Source organism: Lolium rigidum, chromosome 7, assembly GCF_022539505.1.
Source record: "Lolium rigidum isolate FL_2022 chromosome 7, APGP_CSIRO_Lrig_0.1, whole genome shotgun sequence".
Taxonomy (NCBI): Eukaryota; Viridiplantae; Streptophyta; class Magnoliopsida; order Poales; family Poaceae; genus Lolium; species Lolium rigidum.
Window position 1 is genome coordinate 169,767,947 of NC_061514.1, and position 23,398 is coordinate 169,791,344.

General features: G+C 44.7%; 2 protein-coding genes across 2 annotated transcripts; both read right to left on the minus strand.

Annotated features, from left to right (window-relative positions):
• Positions 1-6,550: 6,550 nt before the first annotated feature.
• Positions 6,551-9,815, minus strand: LOC124676708 (probable ribonuclease P/MRP protein subunit POP5). The gene is made up of 4 exons (XM_047212746.1): positions 9,714-9,815; positions 7,854-8,056; positions 7,593-7,730; positions 6,551-6,899 (listed from the first exon to the last, which is right to left on the minus strand). The coding sequence occupies exons 2-4, from the start codon at positions 8,023-8,025 to the stop codon at positions 6,751-6,753; spliced, it is 459 nt and encodes a 152-aa protein (XP_047068702.1). The 5' UTR covers positions 8,026-8,056; positions 9,714-9,815; the 3' UTR covers positions 6,551-6,750.
• A 7,522-nt stretch (positions 9,816-17,337) lies between these two features.
• LOC124672271 (protein root UVB sensitive 1, chloroplastic-like) lies at positions 17,338-22,675 on the minus strand. The gene is made up of 7 exons (XM_047208530.1): positions 21,977-22,675; positions 21,606-21,881; positions 20,589-20,645; positions 19,446-19,644; positions 18,294-18,400; positions 17,908-18,081; positions 17,338-17,830 (listed from the first exon to the last, which is right to left on the minus strand). Exons 1-7 carry the CDS (start codon positions 22,673-22,675, stop codon positions 17,561-17,563), a joined length of 1,782 nt encoding a protein of 593 aa, XP_047064486.1. The 3' UTR covers positions 17,338-17,560.
• Positions 22,676-23,398: the final 723 nt, after the last annotated feature.

The window sequence follows — 23,398 nt, forward strand, 5'->3', positions numbered from 1 at the left end:
ATTCAATAGTTTTGCAGAGCAAACAACTAAGAACTAGGGTTTATCTTAAACGTAGTCTAAAGCAGCTAGGGGGCGTCCTGGGTACTTATATAGGCGTCCGGGACGACCTCTGGTCGAAAAACTATGAGAATAACCGACCCAGAATAGATCTGGTCGAGACAGACTTGGACACAGCCGGTCTGGGGGGCGGTCGACCGGGACTGGGACCGGCCGGTCCGGTCTCGACTGGGCCAGAGACCGGATGGCGACCGGGTGGCGGGGCGTGTGACTTAGTACCCCGCCCGGTTGCAGTCAGCGGATTGCCCGGTTGGCGCCGGGCCGGATCCGGCGTGCCGCCCGGTCGGACCGGGCCAGGGACCGGGTGCGCCGGCGTGGCGGCCGGTCTGACCGGGTGTTGGGCCGGCCTGGACTTCTTCTTCTCCTCTCGCGCATGCCTCCCGCTCCTCCCTTGCGCGTCCATGAGATATCTTCATGTCCAACTCCTTGTCCAGCTCCACGTCCATCTTCATGTCCAGCTGCTCCTCTCCTCCTCGTGCGATGCTTGTCTCCTCTTCATACCTGATGATACATAAGTAATAGGACTTAGGTATAAAGTTCTGATCAATCAAATTATAGTTTAGGAATAAGTTCACCTGTTGTTTAAGTAGTTTCGCACGAGCTCTTGTAATAGGTCCAATCCTGACTTTATTGGACTTGAGCTTCACAGCAGGTTTATCTTCAGTAGGTAATGACGGAGGTGGTATTGAGGTAGGGATGTCCTCATCACGCAGCCTGCTTGGGGCAGATATGCATTTGATGATTTCAAAATCTGCCAGGTTGTTCATGGATACTCATTTATGCACGTCGTTATTGTCGCTCAAATAGAACCTTGTGTGGTGCCTTGTGTGGTTGTATTACTAGTCTTATCAAACACTCTGTTGTTTTGTCCCAGTTATAGCATTCCCTTATAATCAGGATGCGTGTACCATTTGATACAAAAAAAATATCCAGTGGTTTCAGTTGCATGCCATGATAATCAGAATAAATGTAACATTTGATACTTCTTTTATCCATTAGTTTCTGCCGTGTCAATCAACACGCCAGATTTGAACATAGCTTTGAATGTGAAATTATTACTTTTGTTTTGCAGTCATATAAATATTTTTGGCGCTTAAAATGCAACATGTTACCATAGAAATTCAAATTATTTATGATAACCAACAGTTTAGTCATCAAACAAGGACAACAGCTACTTAATTATGTCTTCCAATCGAACTTTCCGGCATTGAACCTCTGGAGTCAGTTAATTTTTTATTTTAGAAAGACTTATGTTGGCATCCTAGCCTCTGATGTACACATCAAAAATAAAAAGAAATTAATTGGTATGCCACTGATTGTGAATAAAGCATGCATTGTGTTCTAGAGAAAAACTGGGCGGGAACTAACCCACGCGACCCTGGTGGCGGCGGCACCGCGCCGCCCAGGGAATCCGACGACAAGCCTCTCCAGTGCCCTCCCCATCGTCCTCTCCTCCCTCCGCCGCCACAAAGGCGTCGCCGGCCAAAGGCTGCACGGCTTGGCGGCGGCGGGGCGCCTGCTGGGAGCAGCCAGGGGTGAGAGGCGGCGCCCTCCACACCTCTGTATCTTCTGTGATGTGTGGCGTGACGTCGGCCAGAGCTGCGGTCGCGGTGTCGAGGTCTCGACCTCCTCTTTTCAACAGCGACGACGGCCGGCGGCGCTGCCGCATCATCTGGGCGTCGGGGCGGCGGCCCCGGGCGTTTCTCCTTCAGAGCAGGACGGACAAGATGGGATCGAGTGTGGTGGATCTTGGGATCCAACACTGATCTCCGGCGGTGAGGATCCTGGCGGGGATGAGCTTGGAGTCACGAGGCAGCCGGTGAGAACCGCACCTCGACCTTGGTCTTGGTGGATGATGGCGGTGTCGCTTGATGTTGTTACCTTGTTGGAGGCATCGTCTTTGCATGTCTCGTCATTTCTCTCGGCTTGGCATGAATAATGGTGGTTGTCCTAGGATTCCTCTCGCTCCAAGTGAAGATTGGTCGGTTGCTTCTTCCTGCCGGGTTGGCTGGATTGTCATGTTCTGGAAGGCCCTGCCCGTCGAAATTCATTTTGCGATCAATGCCTGAAGATTGTTGTATTGGGTGCTTTCGGTCGTGCACACCCATGTTTTTTATCTGAGCGTTTGGTTTCAGAGAGAGCGCTTCGAAGCTCTGCTGATTGTTAATATCATGAAGTCTTCTTTCCATGGTGCTGGCGGAGAAGGTCATGAAAGCCGAGATCGGTGGAAGAGCAACGGTGGTCGGATCTTGGTGGTGAGGTGGAATTGGCTTGGAGCTTTGTGACTTCGAACAGCGACTTGTATGTGGGGACGACTGCACAGGAGAAGTTCGGAGTTCTATCTTTCAGGGTGAAAATCCAAGATCTGGCCTTAACTGGTTGTGCCTGGCAATGTTCTTGTTGAAGGCATTGTTTTGAGAGAGGGGACTTTCTTCATGGTAAATCCCTAAGATCTGTGATCGGGCGACGACAGCATTTGTGCACTGTTTTCTTCTCGGAGGTGTCGCTTATAGAGAAGCTAATCTTCTGGTGTTGTCTTGGTGGTGTCAGAGTCGTTGTTTAGAGTTTTCGATCTATGTAGCAGGGCTTTTCTTTTTTGTAATTTTTCTATCTTTTTTGGTTGTGTGCATCCTTTATGCCATTAGGGCATGATGTTGTTGCAGAGACTGGGTGTAATTGATATCTACGCGATATTAATATATGCTCTTTATCGAAAAAGAGAAAAATTGGGCAATATACTCCCAGATGTTTGTTTGAAATGCTAATTCTGGAGCTCGGCCCTAATTTAGGAGTCAATACTCTAGTGGTTGTGGAACTACTCTGATTCATTATTGTGTTCTTATTGGGTATTAGTTTTAAGAGATAGAGTTTTTTTTACGGGATTTAAGAGATAGAGTTGATCAGGTGATAACTGATTAAGTTTAATGTTTGACGGAAATAACTTATTGTGTTTTGTTTCCTTCAGATCATGTGTTTCGTGCTTTATTGGGGGATACATGTTCATGCTTAATTACGCATTGCGATTGGACAAGATACGCGAGCAAAATATTCATGATTCGCTGTAAACTGAAATGAGCTACGAACGATGCTACATGTATGACAATATCTGTTCATTTTTGTGCGACAAATGTTGAGAACCATTCACCACGTGTGGTGGATGGAGCACCATCATTGGACCAATTGCCGTACCAAAGTCGTATTCCCATTCGTCGTACCCATAGTAGTTTCATGAGTTATATCCACGGTTTAAAATAGTGTGCTAAAAGAAATAGCTGCGGCATCCTTCAAATGCTATGCACGCTGTATCGTGCTAAATAGCGCTTATATTTTAAATAGCATTTTGAAAATAACACCAGATAAAGTCTAAAAATAAAGGATTTCAGTCCAAATGTGACAAATTTGTGCATACATAATCACATACAAAAATAGTTTATCTAATTTTTTAGAAAGACTAACATCAATATTTCACGAGGTAACGACATTGTATAAATTATTTATTAAGAATTATCAGAATTACCTATATTATCTTCCGATTCAAAAGAGGAATTAACAGATTCACGTTCATCACCACAACAAACAAAAGGAAATTCTTCTTTTCTTAACAAGGAAAACTCAACCTCTTGTCTCAATAGGCTGTAAAACTATGATGTTTTAGCGCGATATAACATGCGTCGCAAATAGCGCCATAACGAGCAAAATTAGTAAAATTCGTGAATTGTCAAAATATGCTATAGCGTGCTATTACCGAACAAATAGTGTGCTATTTTAAACCTTGGTTATATCTCCACCCGCCTCCAATTTGACCACATATGGGGTGACAATAAGTAGTAACACCTTTTCACTTGAATGCAACTTATATACAGTACACAAGTTCGTTCACCACCGCACCACAGATCAGCTAGCAGCAGAGGGGTGCGATAGCAACTCACAAAAGCGGATGAGTTTTTTTTAAATGTACCTTTTATTCTTTCATCTTGCATAGGAATCAGATGCATTGGGATAGTGAAGAATTGTTAATAGTGCAATAGCAACTCAAAACAAATTAAAAGATTATCGCTGGGTGAAGCGAGTACAAGATAAGAGTATATCTTTTCTGTCCTTATCGTTGGCACGCACTGAATGACCCTCCGATCATCCTTTGGCTTTCATGAAGAATTCAGCAGAGCTGTGGGTTAGGTCGTTTAGCTGAACACATAACTAAACATGTTGTAGGATTTATGTTCATGTTACCTCCATTTTGATTCTGCAAGGTGTCTATTGTGTTGATCTAAGCTGATCCGCTAATTATATTCTCGTTTTTTCTTCTCTGAGGACATTCTACTCGGTATCTCTTTTCACCAATAGAACTATCCATGGAGGCATGGAGCAGTGCTCCCTTTTCAGAGCATGAACTTCAGATTCATGGAACAGGAGAACGCTGGCACAAGTGTATCTGCGAAACAGGAAAACGGGGGCTCTACATCATTCTTGTGCGTGGTACCAGATGTTGCCTCAATCACACGGTTAGCTCCACACTATCAACTTACGGCGGAACAGTTTTTGTTTTGTTTCCTGGGTTCTGTCCAGAATAGCCTTCCATACACAGGATATACCGTGTTGGAAAATTTGACCTAGAAACAAATGTCAATTGACTCAATTTATTCTTGTTTCATTCCCGCAAAAAGAAAACCCATTATTTTGCAGACTAATAGCATGAAACAATTCACTAACTATCTAACCCTCTTATTCTGTCAAGGGAACATTTCGTGGTCTCGATAATCTCTGGCATGATACGATCACCAGCAGATAGCTTGGACTGATCAAACTTCGCCTCTTCGCACTCCAAAGCAGCGTTCTTGCATGCCCTGATAGTTCCTGTAAAGGAGATTGATGGTCAGCTCTCGTCTAGCACAAGTGGCCGTGCAAATATTTCTTCCTGATAGTGATTTCAACAAAATAACTAATATGTATATAGATACTAAAATGGGTTTGGATACATCCAAATTGACAAAGTAGAACAATTGGCTCAAACTGAAACGATATGAGGATGAGCATGAAAGCATACATGGAGAAACATCATCAGGTCAAAGTTCCTGCAGTGAAAATACTCGGAGCCAGAACTAAGGCTTCGGTCCTGGTGAGAGAAGTAGTTACAACAAAATGAGCAAAACACATGCACATGTAAAGAAGCCAGAAAAGAGATGTTGTGATTGCTAACACCTAACAGAACTTCAACTTACACTGAAAATTTAATCCGTACTAGAAGAAGCGGACATAAACGGAGTATGTTCTATCAAGAACTGCAAGTTGTAAAACTGAGCTCAACCCCACAAGAGTCAATACTCTAGTGGTTGTGGAACTGCTCCAAATCATGATTGTGTTCTCATCTGGTATTATTTCAAGAGATAGATCTGACCAACTGATAACTAATAAGTGTTACTTTTCAAGGAAACAACCGATAATATTTTGTTTCCTTCAGATCCTCTATTCTGTGTCTTATCAGATCTGTTATGTTAGGATGTTCCCCTGTCCTAATGAGGTGATGTATGCTGCATGCTCGCATACTCACAAACAAATGCAAGATGTGTTGCAAAGGGAAATAAGCTATATCTCCACAAACATCCAACCTGACCATAGATGGGACGACAATTAAACAGTACCGCCTTTTATCTGAATGTCACCTCATATGTACATGTTGTTGGTTCACCACCACATCTCAGACCAGCTAGCAGAGTTGCAGTAGTAGCTCATAAGTCATAACAGCGGATGAAATTAAAAACTGTGTATGCTGCCGCCTGTGTATGGGAATTGGATGCATTGGGATAGTGAAGAGTTGTCATTGGTGCAGTAAAACCTCACAACAGAGTTAGCCTATCGCTAAGTCAAGCGCCAACCTGGCGAAATCAGACAGTAAGACCTTTGGGTCTCTTCGTTTGCACGAACCGAATGGCCTTCCCATCATCCTTTGGTTGCTAGGCATGGCTGTCATGACATGCTCCATCTCTCATCCATGGGCTGTTGTCAGTGTGCATTGTGTATGGGTAGCTGCAAATGAGTAGACCTGTACTCGCCGGGTGGTTGCATCTGTTTGTGCTTTATCAAGTGTGCCATAGAATGTATTTCTCGTAGCTCGTAAAAACCAGATGGCATGGAGCAATAGCAAACCAAATAGAATGGACTTCAACAACAATGCAAGATAGTATTAGGATTAATGTTCATGTTACATTTGTTTTGCTCCTGCGTGTCTAGTGTTATTCACTGGTTCAGAACTTGTGCATTAGTTTTATTCTGTCTTTCCTTCCTTTGAGGACCACGAACCTTTTTTCTTTATTTTTTTCACCAATAGGATTATCACGTAGCATGTGCTCGTCTTTCAAAGCGTGAACATAAGATTCAACAAACTGGAAAACACTGGCATAAATGCATCAGCCAGAAACAGGAAAACGTTGGCTCAAGTGCATCATTATTTTTGCGTCATACAAGATGCTGCTTCAACAATGATTAGCTGCGCATGGTTAACTTACACATAGACAAAACTTTCTCCCAAAGTTCTCTCCAGATAGACATCCGTGAAACAAAACTTTCTCCCAAAGTTCTCTCCAGATAGACATCCGTGAATGGATACCACGTTGGACAATTTGACCCAGAAACAGTGTGTCAACTGACTCAATACACTTCTTTTCAGACTAATGGCACTAAACAAACATTAATTCACTAACTATCTAACCCTCTTAACTTGTCAAGGCAACTCTTCACGGACTCAATAATCTCTGGTGTGATACGATCACCAGCAGACAACTTGTACTGCTCAAACTTCGCCTCTTCGCACTCCAAGGCAGCTTTCTTGCATGCCCTGATAGTTCCTGGAAAGGAGACTGATGGTCAGCCCTGGTCTGGCACAACTGGCCTTGCAAACATTCCTTCCTATTAGGGATTGCAACAAAATAACTAGAATAATTGCATCGCAGTGCCAAACAATATGAGGATGAGCATCAAAACTATACATGGGGAAACATGATCAGGTCAAAGTTTGTGCAGCGAAATACTTGGAGTCGGTACTAAGCCTAGGGTCTGGGTGAGAGAAGTGGTTTTAACAAAACTGAACAGCATAAACACATGCAAATAAATCAGAAAATGATGCTGTGATTGCTACTAGAACTTCACCTTGCACTGAAAAGTTAGTGTATGAAGCAGACATAAAAAGGAGTTGCTTTATCACGCCAAGAGCCCAACAGCTCAAGCTGCCATGGAGTAGACATGCATTCAGCAGCCCACTTGCACTTCCTTTCTTCCTTTGTTCGAGGAATTAACCCGGTTACCCGGAAGTGCTACGTCTTGGGCCAACAACGGTTTGATGCAAGGGTAACTGATGCTAAATTTGCAATGTGAAAGTGGTACGAAAGGTGGGAACGTCACATTCATAACACAATCATAAACATAATGACATCAGATAGTGAATTGATCTATGAAGAAAGACTTACGGTGCATCAAACCATTTGCAAGCAAAACAAACAAACAAAAAACTGATGTGGTTCCATCTTCAATTATCCACTCACCGCTCACATCCAAGAGGTTGAACGACACAGGGATCTTCCCAATGCTCCGAACCATTGTGATAGCAGCCCACACTTTCTGGTGATCTTCACGCGACACTCGGATTACGCAAAGCTTTGTCAGAGGGTTTACATACTTCACTGCAGATGACCATTGACAAGCGCTCAGAAGTACAACTTAAGTCTATAAATTAAACTGGGTAGCCACAGACATATATGATGCTGCCAAGAGGATTTTAAGGTTTCCTTAGAAGCTATTAGCACCTTGCAATGATCCAAGAGATGCAGCTAGGCCACACTCCCCAAAGTTGAGCTGGATGCTGTCTCTGATCACTTTGGTTATGTTGAACTGGGTGAGGATGACGGGGTCAACCTCTCCCCTGCTCACGTCGATGAAGACCTCCATTACCATGTACCTGTTCTTGAAATGGACCATTGTACAGACAACTTGCGCTCCTTATCGTGGCCTGAATTTTTAAGCAGATGAACAACAATCAAAATTCAAACTAAGACACCTCTTCGACATAACCAAGGAAGTAAAGACTAAAGGGTGCGCCACTATACAATCAAAAGGGCGCACCATTATAGTTTCCAGTGTTGGTATGCGAATTTACACGAAAAAGTAAGAGATCGGATCAGCATCCTTATTCTCCATTTTCATACATACAACTTAGGTAACAGAATTAGAAAATCACCCTTGACGATTTCAAGAGTTCACAGTGTTTATAAATTTTCCTAATATACTAATACAACCCATGAATTTTGAGTCACCGAGTCAAGTCAAGTCAAGTCGCCGAGGCTGAGACTCGTGACTCGGTGACTTGACTCAGCGACTAGGGCTTCTATAGTCGCCCCAAGTCGCCTAGCATGTACTAGCAGGTTTTTTCCATCTTTGTAACATCAAACTTGTAACAGCAGAGTCTGAACGGCCAGCCTCTGCCTCCAGGCCTGTCATCTATCACACCCAGGCCTGCCAGGCCCAGCCCAGCCCAACTAACAGCTCCCAGCCTACCCCCCGTCACTAAAACCTAGAATCTGAACGGCCAGCCTCTGCCTCCTCCTAGCGCCGCCCAGCTCGAGCCTCCTCCTAGCGCCGCCAGCCTCTGCACCGCCAGTGAGGAGCGGCGGCGACCGGCAGCGGACGGAGGCAGCCAGCCTCGCAGCCTCGCCGCGCAACCCTCTCCTTCCTCCTAGCGCCGCCGGCCTTGCAACCTCCTGAGCTCTGCACTTTCTCTCCCTTTCTCTCTGAAATCCGGTGGCGGCTCGAGCCTCTCCTCCTGAGCCGCTGTATAGTCGCAGGAAGTCGCCGCTGAGCCAGTGACGTGGCGCGACTTGCTCCGTGAGTCAAGTTGCCTGCGCGACCCAGCCACGCCGCGACGACTCGGCGATTAGTCGGCGACTCAAAAACCATGATACAACCTCACAAATATGTCAAAAGCTAATAACTATCTTCGATCCAAATACATACAAATGACACCTTGACGAGGCTCTAATAAACACAGAACACTTAGCACAAATTCCTAAGTCCTCGCCATCACCAGTCACCACTAGGTGCTAAATTGCTTATAACCTACCAGAACCAGTGGACAATGCAGAGGGCGAAACTTGGAAAAAAAATTACAAATTTGCAGAGCCATCATTCGAGCAAACCCACAGCCAAAAACCATTGCTTATAACTATCCCACAAAGTACCCTATAACCTACCAGAACATGCACCTTCAAAAAATTGTATAGATAAGAAACCCTTTAACCAGTGGCTGAGTGGCGGACGCATGAAAGAATTGGAGGGGGGGCACACCTCCCAAAAAACATTTTTTTGCGTCCCCTAAAATGTGAAAAACCTTTGCCTAATGAAGTAATGAACAATACATAAGGCAAATTCATTGTCAAGTTCAATACATATATCAAATGTGCACAATTACAATACAAATAGTTCTCGAAAAAAAAAATTGAGAATCATGTAAACTAAATCATAAACAACATGCTTTTTAAATAATTCAGGTGTTTCCAATTTCTAAAACCATCTTTAACAGAGGCATCTCCTCCGGGACCTCCATCTTTAGCAATTAACACTTAACAGATACACGCTACAGTCTACAGAGAGAAGAGAGAATAGGGGCTCACGGCTGTGTGCTCGTCGGCGTGGAAGAGCTCGAGAGCAGGGGTCCAGGGGCGAGAGGCGGCCGGCGGGAAGAGCGGCGGCAGAGCCGGCGAGCTGGGGAGCCGGGGACCAGGGCGGCGGGGCGCAGAGCCGCAGACGCGGTGAGCCGGTGAGGCGCAGAGAGCGACGAGGGCGGGCCGCGGGCGTGCGCCGGGGTCGCGGGGACACGGACGGACTTGAGGCGGCGGGGCGGCGCCGCAGCAGGGTCGCGGGGAATCGGCGAATCGCTGAGCCGTGAGGGCGTGATGACGGGGGCTAATTGGGCCTTTTTGGATGGAGTACCAATTTTTTTTCACGAATTCTGGGTGGGCCACGGCCCCTCCGCTGCGTCCGCCAATGCCTTTAACTGAAGCTGTATAGGAAAGAAAATGGCCGAATTGGAGACACTGCTTCATGGGATCGGGGCCTAGGTAATCTTTGGGGAATCACCTGTTGGTAGCAAGCTGCTCGAAGATCCCGCAAGCTCAACAGGCCGACGGTCGAATCCGAGGGCCAGAGCACGGCCGCCGTACGGGACGGAGGCGCTGCGTAGGCGGGCGCGCAGTCAGCTGGGGCGGCGCGGTCGCGGTGGCTAGGCAGGAGCTGTAGTAGTTCGTTTTTCCTTTTCTTTTTTTTCTGGTTTTCTTTTCTATTTTCTGTTTTTGGTTTTGTTTATATTTTTCAGATTTGAAAATTTTAATTTTTAAAAATTGTTCAAATAAAGAAAATGTTTAAATTCAAAATTGTTCAAATTTGAAAACCGTTCAAATTTGAAATATGTTGAAAATATTTTCAAATGCGAAAATATAAACAAAATGTTTAAATTCAAAAATGTTCAAATTTGAAAACAGTTTAAATCTGAAAACCGTTCAAATTTGAAATCTGTTCAAAAAAATTCAAATGCGCAAATATTGAAATTCAGAAATGTTCAGATTCTAAATTTGTTCAAATTTTCAGAAAGTTTAGATTCAAATTTTGTTTATATTCAGCAAAACATAAATGAAATAGCAGAAGAAAAAAGAAAGAAAGGAGAGAAAACTTACTGGGCCAGACCAGTACCCCCCGTCTGGGGTGTGCGGACGATCAGCTTAATGGGCCGAGCCCATATACGCCCGAGGGGTGTGCGGTGGGTTCGCTGCCACCAACCAGCTCAGTGAATAGGAGACCCCCTCGGGTAGGGCTCAGGTTTAGCGGCAGTTTTTCGCAGGTCTGCCGCAGGTTGGCCCAGCCGCAACCGCAAGCCGCAGAGGCCCTAGGAGGCAAAGCCTAGTGAAACGTTTTTATGGGCCGCAGGGTTGAGTAGAGAAGTTTCTTTTTGTTTAGACTGAACTCGAGCTCGCGGCTATACATGCAAGCGGATCAATATAGGGCACCGACCAACAAAAAAATATAGGGCACCGACCCACAAAAAAATATATGGTGGAGAACCAGGTACCCGCGCACCTAATTTTATTTATTTTAAACCTATTTAAACGTCTTAGAAAATTTTAAAATAATTCACGCGCGTATATGTCACCTTGGTACTTACCCGTGCAATTTTCAAGAAAAAATTGCCACCATATGTAATCTACACAAAAGGAGAAAACATAACTTTGCTATATATATTGTGCTGTGAATAGTATGCGTATACTTCTTTTTTTTCGAGAATCATCGAGATTTTATTCCTCAGATATAGGGTTAAAATCAGCTAAAACAAGCTGTGAAGCACAGTCAGGCATTTGGGCGTAACCAACAAGCAGAAGTGCCATCCGATCTACTAGACAATGTGCAACCCTATTTTGTTCCCGATCTATTACCTACTGGATCGTTCAATGCTGACAGTATCGAAGCGCAGTCTGTCTGAACAGTAATCGGCAAGTCAGATCATTCCAGACCGAGGACCGAGAGATATTCCTTCCATTAGGGCGCATACTTCAGATTCTAGACCATCATTGCAGTGAAGAAGAGAACGGTATTTTTCGCAAAAAAAAAAAAAAAAAAAAAAAGAAGAAGAAGAGAACGGTATGCAGAGAAAATGAGAGCACCTATCCTTGCTGCGGCTTTGGACAAAGAGGGCATGGCGGTCTCATTGTTTCCCCTCGAGGCTTCGGCAGTAAGAGCATCTCCACTCGTCCCCCCGACGAGGCCCCCGGCGAGCGTTTTTTCCATCCGGACGGCGTAATTCGGTCCAGTCGCGCCCCCGGTTCCTCGTTTTCGTCCGGATTTGGGCCTAAATCCATCCGGCGATCCCACGCCATCCCCGGCCCCCCGGAGCGCTCGGGGACTCCGAACGAGTGAAAAGCGGGGAGGGCCCGATCTGTCGGTGACTCGACGCACGAACCCCACCGCCACGTCGCTCAAAATCTCCCCCACCCCTCGTATCTCTCTCGCCGCCGGCACCACCCCGCCGGCTTGTTGCCCGCATTGCGCCGCCACTCCTTCCCCACCTGCCTATATTCCGCCGTGTTTGGACGACGGTCTATCCGGCCGCTCTTCCGCCGGCCTCGTTTTCCGGCCTGCTTGCTCGTCGTCGCTCGCGGCTCGGGTTGCCTCGACCACGCCCGTCGGTGTTCGTCCATTTGCCTCGCCGGCCATGGACTCGGACGAAGAGGAGGAGTAGATGTTCGTCGAGCTTATGCAAGAAGAGATGGCAGCAGCCGCCCAAGACGAGGAGCACATGATGATCCTTGGTTGCTTGGCAAGCATGTACGGCGGACCGGCAACTCGTCGGCGTGGTGGGTCGGCACGAGGTCGCCGGAAGTGCAAGCCGAGACAGCGAATGGAGGGCTACTGCATGTTGTACGCCGACTACTTCGCCGACAATCCATTGCACGGTGAGAGTGTTTTCCGGCGTCGTTTCGGGATGAGCGAAAGCTATTTCTGGAAATTGTGTATGCCATCCGCCACTTTGATCCCTACTTCAGATGCAAGGCGGATTGCACTGGTTTGGTTGGATTTTCGTCACCGCGAAGTGCACAGTGGCTATGAGGATGCCGGCGTATGGAGCTCCCGGTGATACCGCAGATGACTATCTTCGCATGGAGGAGTCCACCGCCCTTGATTGTTTCTACCGGTTCTGCAGGGACGTCATAGCAGGTGTTCGGGGACTATTACTTGAGATCACCCACTCGTCGAAGACACTCGGAGGATCCTTGCAACAAATGAAGCTAGAGGTTTTCCAGGGATGCTTGGAAGCATTGATCGCATGCATTGGCAATGGAAGAACTGTCCGTTTGCGTGGCAGGGAATGTACAAGGGTCACAAAAAAGGCTGCACCGTGATACTTGAAGCAGTGGCTACCCATGATCTTTGGATTTGGCACTCTTTCTTTGGTATGCCTGGATCCAACAATGACATCAACGTCCTAAACTGCTCCCCGGTCTTTTCCAAGCTTGTTGAGGGTCATGCTCCCCGGTGGACTATGTGATCAATGGTCGGCACTACAACAAAGGATACTACCTTGCAGACGGTATCTATCCAAAGTGGGCAACATTTGTGAAGACGATCTCCAATCCTAGCACCCCCAAACTTTGCGAGTTTGTCAAGAAACAAGAAGCTTGCCGAAAAGACGTCGAGCGAGCATTTGGTGTCCTACAGCAGAGATTTGTCGTCGTCCGGTTCCCGCTATGACTTGGTCCAAAGATCGGATGTGGGAGGTGATGAACTGCTGTGTGTGCCTACACAACATGATTATTGAAGATGAGCGAAAGCATCCGGTTCCTCCGACCGAGCAAGAAGCACCATATGAGAGAGAGGTCCTCTTGCACAGCCCTAATCACCAGGTGCCTCCATCATGGGCCGCCTTCATTGCTATGCGCCAGGAGATTCGAGACTCTACAATGCACCAGCCTGCTGCAAGATGATCCGGTGGAGCACATATGGAGGCTCCGAGGCAACGCCAACGCCGACGCCAACTAGTCTCGTCTTAATTTGTTTGAAAAATTGTGAAATTGTGTGCTTCATTTGTTTCAGCACTTGTTAAACATTGTACCGTTATCGCCGAATTTGTTTCAGCAATTCTCGTCCTCTTGTTTGCCGAACTTGTTAAATTTTATGTTGAATTTGTTTGAAATATGTCAAATGGTCGAGGTTGGGGGTTTCCTGCCGGGGGGACGGCTGGAACTTCGGCGCTCCCCACGCCAAATCTTCATCCAATCCGGACGAAAATTTCACCGGATTTGGGCGTGGGGAGCGCCAACGAGTGGGGATGCTCTAACACACGGTCCCTTTTCCTTCATAATTTCTGGCATTGAGCGTTGTTGGACTTGAAACAGAGTTTTAAAATAACTACACAGGAAGTTCTGTGTCACCTCAGCCGCTGGAATTAATTTAAAATGCGTCAGGTCATTCAGTATCCGTATACTTCTTATATTGTGGACAGTACTATTTGTTATTTTTTTATAGGTTAGATACTTCTAAATATTCGATTCAAACTTGGCATGCACATACATGGACAAATTCTGTACACACATGAATTATGCCATTTTTTCTTATTATGTTTAGTTTTTTTTATTGTTGAGAGGGGTTTCTAATGCACCTGAGAGACAAAAATCTGCGTCCAACGACCCACTACTATCTTTAGAAAATTATATGTTTTTTTTTTGCTCCGGAGCACCTCCACGCAAAACACAAGTTACTCGTTTGAAGTCCATGTAGTCCTTGGCAACTTCAGCTTCTATTCTTCGAAAAAATCGCCACCATTGGAGATTGCATGGCTCAGATGGCGTTGCGAGCCGGAGCTAAGAAGCTCGCGTTCACGCGCGAGCGGGGTTTCTATCTTTAATGAAAAAACTAAACTAACTTTTTTTAAATGATGTTAGTTCATTTTTTTCAACTAGAGAGGGTAGATGATACCTACCCTAATATTGCTCCACTTGCATCGCACTACTCCCGGCCATTGGTTGCAGTTTTACACGTCCCATCAAAAGAATTTCTTAAAGGAAAAAAGTTGCCATCCCACCACCACCACCACCGTTGGTTCACGAAATCCAACGGCTCACGTTGTGTTGCGCTAGGGAAATGAAAAAAAAATTCACGTTCGGTCAATAAAAATCTCGCCTTTTTTGGTATACAGTTTTTTCATTGAATAAACATTATTGGCATCGACGGCATGTGTTGAATATTCTCATATTCATGTAATTCATACTTTACTATTCTTTTGTCAGTACAAGAAACTGTAGTCCCACCGGTTGAATATGCATTCTGCCTGTGTACAAAAAGAAAAGTAAATTCTTATTGGCCATGGCGTGGACAGGTAATTCAGTTGCCTTCAAGACCAAGAAACGGCCGATTTGGATAATTCACAAGTTCACTTCAATCTGACGTATGTGCTGAAACAATCCATGCTGAGTCAGTAAACACAGTGCCCTTACTTACGTTGGCATTCTTCTGGCTGCGAAGTCACTAGCTATATGATCGTTAATGCATTTCTCAACATTTCCCTGAAAGTATACATTATAAAAGGCGTGGACGGTGGCAGACCGGCAATAGTGTGACACGGCAGGATGACATGGAGAACGGGACGTATTTGATAGTTATATGATTTAATTTATCAGACACTAATCAACATATTTTAAGAGGAAACACAAGTAGCTAAGTCTTTGCCTTATGGCAAAGTGTTGTATTTTTATATTAGAAATGTCACCGAGATGACATTACAATTGTATTTTTCGATTATCAGAAGATTAAATATGGCCATCGACCATGAACGATTCAACAAGCACACTTAAGGCCTACGGCGTCATCTTCCCAGTGTTTTTTTTTTTTTTTTGGAGCAACATCTTCCCAGTGGTTGGGGGAAATTACTTGAAAGTCGTCGCAAGAGCTTGGATGCAAGGACTGGCCTTCTGGCTAGTTGCAGTGCATGTTCCTATATAAGCAAATGCCCCGTGGGCTATGGACAAAGTCGCGAAGACAACTAGCAAATACTCATTGCCAAACCGAAGAAGATAAAGCTTGTCGTCAGAGTAGCTAGCAGATACAGCAGCTTGAGTCTTGTTGCCAAACCCAAGCAGTTCAACCCTGTCGGAGTAGCTAGCACACGCAGCAGCTTGAGTCTCGTTGCCAAACTCAAGCAGATCAAGCCTGTCAGGAGAGCTGGATTTCTCTAATAATTCGTGTCTCCTTGGTTGAATTCTTGTGGCCATGAGACAGAATAGTAATACTTCTTCCGAGCACCGCAACATATCACTTCTCCGCGTTTTCGGTCAGCTTCTTCCCCCCTTTCCTGGATACAAGTTATTTGCAACCCTTTTGCATGGAGTAGAGTTCCTTTTTTTAAGTTCAGTTTGTTGCTGCTCTCGTACTTGTAGCCGATCGTTCATCTTATGCAGATTTCTGTTTCCTGTTTACAGGCCAAGGCAAAATGGTCCTGAAAAAGGTCATCACTGGATAGCGCCCCCTAATATTTCAAGCGTCATATTTTCCTTTAGAATTGTTGCATCACACCATCTTTATAATTTCTACCACCATCTTATAATCCGTCTCGGCACTTGGCACTCGGATAATAAGTTTTTCACTTCAATACTCATGCGCCATCCATTCAAGCTCCTACCCATAAACAAATCCATCAGTTCGCTCCTTTATTTGTTGAATCAAGAAATTGTAGGAATGGAAAAAGGAAAAGGAAAAGGAAACATGTCAATCGGCGGATATGGTCAGCCAGCCTATGAGGTGAAAAACCAGATCATACTTTCTCTCTGCATAATTGCTGGCTGCCTTGAAACCGTGATCCTGTCTCCAGGGAAGGAACCTATAAGCCAAATCCTTCTGTCTTTCAGCCTGGTTACCGCTTATGCTCTTGCAATGGTGTCCATATTTGCGCCTAGCATGACGACGAGGGGGCTAGCTGCCAGGCTGAGCGTTGTCTCAGCTACGATTTCTGTGGCTCTCATGGTGACGAGAGAGCTGGCCTGCAAAGTTCAAACATGTCACTGTCCAAACGGGGCCTAGTCCCTGAGATGATTTGGCTGAAGGTGTCTTTGTGTCAGATTGGCAATATATGTTAGAAGAGATCTGGTTCTGTATCTTAAATTATGCAAGAGTGCAAGTGTGGTATGTTATCATTGTTGTGTTGTGAGATGTGGTCAGGTCGACTATATGTAGCTGGGGTGATATGATTTTAATACTGTAGTAATAATATGGTCCAGAAAATTTGTGGCATTCTGCTCGCCCTAGATAACATATTTGATCAAAATATCAAATTCTAGACAGATCTTCTCTTCACAAACTGCAAGTAATCTGCCTCCAGCACATCCGCACCTGCTAATGATCCTATGTTAGTACTGTATTGATCTCTAATTGCCAGAGATGTTTTCTGCGAGCAGACACTACAAACTTCAATAGTCAACTATATATTAACAATAAAAATTGGTCTTGGGAAGAGCGAGACCAAGGATAGGCTTCAGCCTTATAATAGCAACCAGAGGATGAATTTTGCAGCTTATTCCAGCCACTCAAAGATTAACGACTGCTAATTATACACTTACTCCGCAGGATGAAAAAGTCAGTAGGCACTCTATTAACTGTAGATCCCCATAACTGCCAGAAGAGTGCTCTTGTTTTTGTATGCAGACTACAAGCTTCAAAATTAACTATTGATGAACTGGTCTTCGGCAATGCAAAATCGAAGATATAACCAGGTCCAACATTATGATAACAACCAGAGGATGAACGTTGCAGCTTATTCCAGTCACTCAACGATTAAAGACTGCTAGTTCATGCACTTGCTTCATACAATGAAAAAGTTAAAACGGCATTCAGATAACCTATCGTCCCTAAGCTGACCAAAGAATGAGCGTGCTGTACAACTCTAATAAGCATAGCTGTGGGAAAACTAAGTCGGGGAGTCCTATCAAGGAGAATCTCCAAGGCGTATTCTTACAGGCGACGGTCTAGCAATCAAACCATCCATCACCCAGCCACTGTTTGAACCATCAAGCTTGACATGTGTGAACTCCCTCTGAACATAATCCAGTGATGCTTCAAGCCGTCCACCTGGTCTACACTCCGAGGCAACATTGAATGGTTTGAAACCCATATATTTCTCCAACCAGTACAGATAGTTAACGTGGAATATAGATTTGAGCATATCTTCTGGGGAGGATCCCTCTTTAAGAACAACCTATAAATGGCAGTTAACATGTTAATTACTTCAAGAATAACAAGATTTAGAAAACAGTTGTTTCAAGATGAACTCACGCAAAATTTCCCCTTGTAATCCGTAAGAAGATATTGTTCATCTTTGTATAAATCAACCAGTGCATGTGCGTCTTCCTTGTTCTCAATTATTTCGCTAAGCTTAGAACCCAACTGTAAGCGTCGACAGATTCTTTCTGCAGCATCTTTTGCTTCTGCTGATAAAATCTCGCTTTGCTGGTGAGCAAATCAAAGGAACCAAACATAGTGAGGTTCACAAAATAAAATCAAGAAGGAAAACATTCTTTGCAAGTGTAATGAAATCACTTTACAATTTTCAATCAACATAAAATCTTACAAAGGGAAAACATTAAGAACTAGGCACTATAGAGTTGGACAGAATACAAAAATGTTCGGTATTGTGATAGTAAAAGGTATTTTTGGCTTACCTTAAGTTGAGCACCCACGGACGAATTTGGAAAAAGTGGTTCCTCATCATTAACCTCTTTGACTGAAGGAACTTGTCCACTTAATAAATATTCACTAAATACCAAACCTAGGGAAAAGAATTATTCAGTAAATATTTAAAGGCATCATTGAGCACTGTTGATGCCAAAGAAAAACACTACATAAGCATGGTTGAGCTAATATGTACAACTATACATGTATGATTGTCAAATATTTAATTAGTAGCCAAAAAACACAATGTGCCATGAAGTGTAAACATCAAATATGGGAGTAAAAGAAAAGAATGTTATCTATGAAAAACATTAGTAACAAGCCATGTATGATTTTATGACAGTAAGATTTCTGTATTGAATGCATCAAAGGCACAGAGTACGACATTCAGAAATGTACGTTTTAATCCAAAACTGGATGCACACTACCCAAATAAATTAACATTTTTTCATGAAAGATTTCTAACATACAAAGAAGATAAGAATATATTTCATGTTTTGCTCTAATTCAACCATCTATTGGATAACACATTATTAAGCTGTTAGCCTTTAACCCCATTCTTAATATATTACATTCCATATTTTCAGAAGAGGGTGATAAACTCATGCTACTAGACAAGCAATTCCACTAGACCTATTAGTGGACTTCCCAGCTCTATGCACATCTTTTAGACAAAATATCCCAGCAAATATAATTGTATTTGGTCAGTTCCTTCTGGATATGACCATGAACATGACTCATTGGAGAAATGTTTATATCCTGCTATACATTTAAGTGCAGCTGATATGCTAGCAACATGAAAATCACTTTAATACCATACCTTAAAGTTGACAGATTTGCATACAAATTAGATTTCCAAATTTTGCCAAAAGCCTAGTGAACACTAAAGTAAAAGTAGATTTTGCCTGGTTCCAAATTAGATTTCCATATTTTGCCAAAAGCCTAGTGAACACTAAAGTAAAAGTGAATTTTTGCCTGGTTCAATGAAATCAGACGTTTTGATGCATCAAAAATGTACTGATCCATCTATCTAAGCATTTTAACTTTTAGTCATATAAAAGATGTTGACATGTGAGGATTCAGGACAATGAAACATAAAGATGACATAATGTAGTTCGGCAGCAGAGAATGATAAGAATTACTTGCACGGTAAGGATTCAGCGTCCTCAGCTGAATTGATTGATAAGACTTAAGGTTGCAATACATGTGAACTACAGTAACACCAGCAAATGAAATAAGAGCTAATGGTACTGATGAGCCAATTTGGTTAGCTAAAGCTATGCCAAGCATTATGCCAACAAACTTGCTAACCATTCCCTGAGCTTCACCCTTTGCAATGACCTGCGACATAACCCATTCATTTCAGTCAATCAAGTGCAAATACAGAGTGAGGAAAGATTTATTGACTAATTTTAAATATCCTAACTCCTAAGTGGTAAAGGTCATACGTGCAGTTCCTCTTAAGAGTGCAGCAACAAGAAAAATACTACTCCCTCAGATCCATATTAAGTGTTGCTGATTTAGTATAACTTTGTACTAAATAAGCAAACACTTAATATAGATCGGAGGGAGTGCTATACAGCTATACTGATGCCACTGTGAAGTGGGGTTGATACCTCTTAACAGCCAAACAGTCAGAAATATTTGTATGCACACTGTACAATATTTTCCCTCGATGACAAATATAAAAGGTAAGCAAGATCTGAGATAGATTTGTACATAAATATTTCTTGTATGATTGAGAATAACATCTACTAAAATTTAGATGCATACATGTAGTAAACAAAAATATTAAGGTATCATCATAGGTGTGTGTTAGTTGCGAGGGCAAAAACTAAATATCATAGACCAGGACTTGCATGGCTTGAAGCAGTCTTAGATACTAGACGAGGGCTAAGACTCTTGGTGAGAGATAAACTATTTTTTTATTTTTTATTCTTTCTTCAACTCATATGTTACAGTGTGGATGCTTCCACTGGCATGACTTCACTTGTCTCTATGACTCAAATTATTTATCTCATATCCAATCTAGACAAAGTAAACAACCAACTTGAGATGATATCATTAATCTAACTCAAATTCTGAAAGATACTTTTCTAGTCAACATAATAGATCAAAAGTGAAACAAACAAGAGATAAGAGCATCCCGTGCTACATTAACTGTATGAGGGCCAATGCCCATGACACTGTGAGGCATCTCAGCTAAAATACGATAATCTCATGTTCCGGAGACTGAAAATAAATGTTCAGCAAAATTTGTTCAGAAATAGGGATACATAATTCACCTCAGCAAAGTTTCTCTGGACAGCAAAACCAGCATAGAAACAACTTCTTGTGGCAGCCTGCACATAGAAATAGTAGAAGCTGTTTATCAAAGGAGAACTTATAGAACTAAATTAATTGCCTCAAGTCATTAAGAACTATGCATACAGTGTCTAGCTAGCATGTTATATCAAGTTTGAGAACAGATATGAACTGGAACAGTAGTATATAACACTCAGTGATGCTTATTTATTGCACCCAATTTGACAGGACACATAAACGCTCCATGCATATACATCACCACAATCCAATCATAGGCACTTAGGCACTATTATAAACAGAACATAATTGTTTGGAACGCCAAGTTGAAGACAGATATGAATAGGAACAGTAAAGTTTATTTAAGCACTCAATTCAACCGGACAGATAAATGGTCCAAGCACATACACGGCCAATTCGACTGTGCGCTTGACATGAGATATATTTAAGCAGTCTTGATCGTTTAGCGGGAAATATTTAATACTCCCTCCATTTCTAGATATAAGGTGTATGAGAAAAAGTCAAGAATATAAGGTCTATTGCATTGCACAACTTGTCTAGACAACTTTTCTTAGGGCTTTGATTGTGTTTCCTTATCTTTTGCAAACTCCTCTATTTTCTCACGTCAATTTTTCAGGGGTAATCCCACCAAAACCTGGTTTAATTTTTTCTCAACTTGCATTCTTTAATATGCGTGCCAAAAACTATACACCTTATACCTAGAAACGGAGGGAGTATTGTTTAAAAACTGTCAGAAGAAATGTTTGTTCAAAGCATGTGAAGTAAGGTGTTTCTTCATATGTGCATCCAAGACCTGAAGGGATATTTGCATAGTCTTAATATGTCATATAAATTGTAAAATCCATTGAGTCAGATGAACAGTTATGCACACTGGATCCAGATTGAATGGTACGAAGAAAATAGGAGGCATGCACAGGTTAGGAGCATCGGAATTCTGATGATCCAACACTCGTACCATTAAGAGAAGAAACAGTCCTGACCTGTATGAGAGCAGCTGCTGATCGGCCAGCTCCAGCGGCTGCACCAATGGGAACAAACAGGTGAGGAAAAACCGGCGTCAAAATCTCCAGCCCATAGGCTGCGTTCTCCAGAAGATCTGCAAACAGCCGCCATCCCTTTGGGTTAACATCGAAATGCCGCCCGAATTTCGACAAGAGTATCTTGCTCAAGTAGCCAAGCCCATCCTTCAGCACCCAATTCACCGCGGCGGCAGTCGGTATCGCTCCTTTCCCCAAACCGACTGCATACAGCAACGCCTGCGGAAACGCAGTTCGCCCGAGAGAAATGCTACATTATATACCTGGCAGACTGAGAATTTTTTGAGCATAGCTAGCAGAGGCAATCACGGTACCTGCGTGGAGAGCACGCCGCTGATCTGGCTGGCAACGCCTTGCACGCCGCGCCACAGCGAGTACTGCATGTAGTCGCTGCTCACGCTGTGCGGGTACCCATCAGGCAGCAGCAATTGGAGAGCGAAATCGGTGCACCGCCGCCATGACCGTTCAAGTTGCCTCTGCAGGGCGGTCAGTTCGCCGTGGCCAGCCCCCACCTTTTCCGTCTCCTCTTCTTGCTTCCGCTTATCGACGAGGTATGAGGTCCCGGTCGGGTTCGGGACGAGCAGCGTACGCGCGCTGCCCCTCACCTCCCAGACGCTCCCGCCGGTTGCTCCGATGGCATCGGCGAGGGCGGATGGGATGGAAGCGAAGGCGTCGGATTGGAGGAGCAGGAAGAGGAGGAAAAGCTCCGGGTGGAGGGACTGGAGCCACCGCCGCCACCCGTCGCCGGGGTCGTCCGGAGGGTCTCCTCTCCCCCCTTGCCACCACCCCCTTCCTCCTCCTGCATCACCCCCACCCCCACCGCTGCAACTGCCATCACCGAATCCGCCGGACGGGGAGGTTGCGAGTGGCGGAAGGCAGAGCTTCGCGGCGAGGCGCGGGAGGTTGCGAGCGGCGGTGGGGCGAGAGTAGGGCGGGACGGGGGCGCCGATGCGACGGAGCGGAGGCGGGGAGAGGGGCGAAGGGAGGAGGAGGAGGGACTGAGACGAGGACATCGAGGAGGGATCGGCGGAGCTTGGGACGGCGGGGCGGAGGTGTCTAGTGGGGAGGCGGCCGGCGCCGGCGGCTTGGAATTTTCAAGCGGACCAGGTTTAGCTGCAGCGGTCAGCCAACAGGGGAATCGAATTGGGCTGGACTACGAAGGCCAGAAAGGCCGAAGATATTGAGCAGTTTGGGCCCGTTTGGTACCTGGGCTCGGTTTGGCTCGCATGTGGGGCGAAGTTTTAGGCCCGTTTGGTTTCCTGGATCCTTTGTGTTGTTGCATCGCACGCTTTTTTAAAACGGCCCGGCCCAGGTTCTAGAGCAACGTCCGAATCAGCCGTTTTCAGCAAGCCTCCCAAATCTCGCACGAAGCTGATGCAAAAGGAAATCTTCGGCTGCACAGCGGGGACAAGAAGGGAGATGGTGCAAGTTGGGGCGCTCATCGGCGAAAAGCGAAAAGGAGGCCGAGAAGGATTCTGTCACATCCCGGCGCGCCCCATCGTATGTTTCTACCCCTAGTCCACTCCCCCCCCCCCAATTCGAGCTCCACCTCCCGTCAGCAACCAGGTAAGCGGCACACATATCTCCGGTGGGGAGACTGCGTCTCGGCTTCATGTTCTTCCTCCTGCATCACTTCTTTACCTCCGGCGATAAATGTAAGGATTCCCTCACCCCGGTTGCTCGGTTATATGCTTAGATCTTGGTTAGGAGTTGTCAGATCTTGCCTAGGATTTGAT

Excerpts from the sequence above, each read along its gene's own strand:
- LOC124676708 (XM_047212746.1), bottom strand. The coding sequence starts at position 8,025 with ATGGTCCATTTCAAGAACAGGTACATGGTAATGGAGGTCTTCATCGAC. Across the intron at positions 7,731-7,853 it reads ATCTCTTGGATCATTGCAAG|TGAAGTATGTAAACCCTCTG; the intron begins GTGCTAATAGCT and ends GGTCATCTGCAG. Across the intron at positions 6,900-7,592 it reads CAACCTCTTGGATGTGAGCG|GAACTATCAGGGCATGCAAG; the intron begins GTGAGTGGATAA and ends TCTCCTTTCCAG.
- LOC124672271 (XM_047208530.1), bottom strand. The coding sequence starts at position 22,675 with ATGTCCTCGTCTCAGTCCCTCCTCCTCCTCCCTTCGCCCCTCTCCCCG. Across the intron at positions 18,401-19,445 it reads GCTGAATCCTTACCGTGCAA|GTTTGGTATTTAGTGAATAT; the intron begins GTAATTCTTATC and ends TCTTTTCCCTAG. Across the intron at positions 17,831-17,907 it reads ATTACAAGGGGAAATTTTGC|GTTGTTCTTAAAGAGGGATC; the intron begins GTGAGTTCATCT and ends TGCCATTTATAG.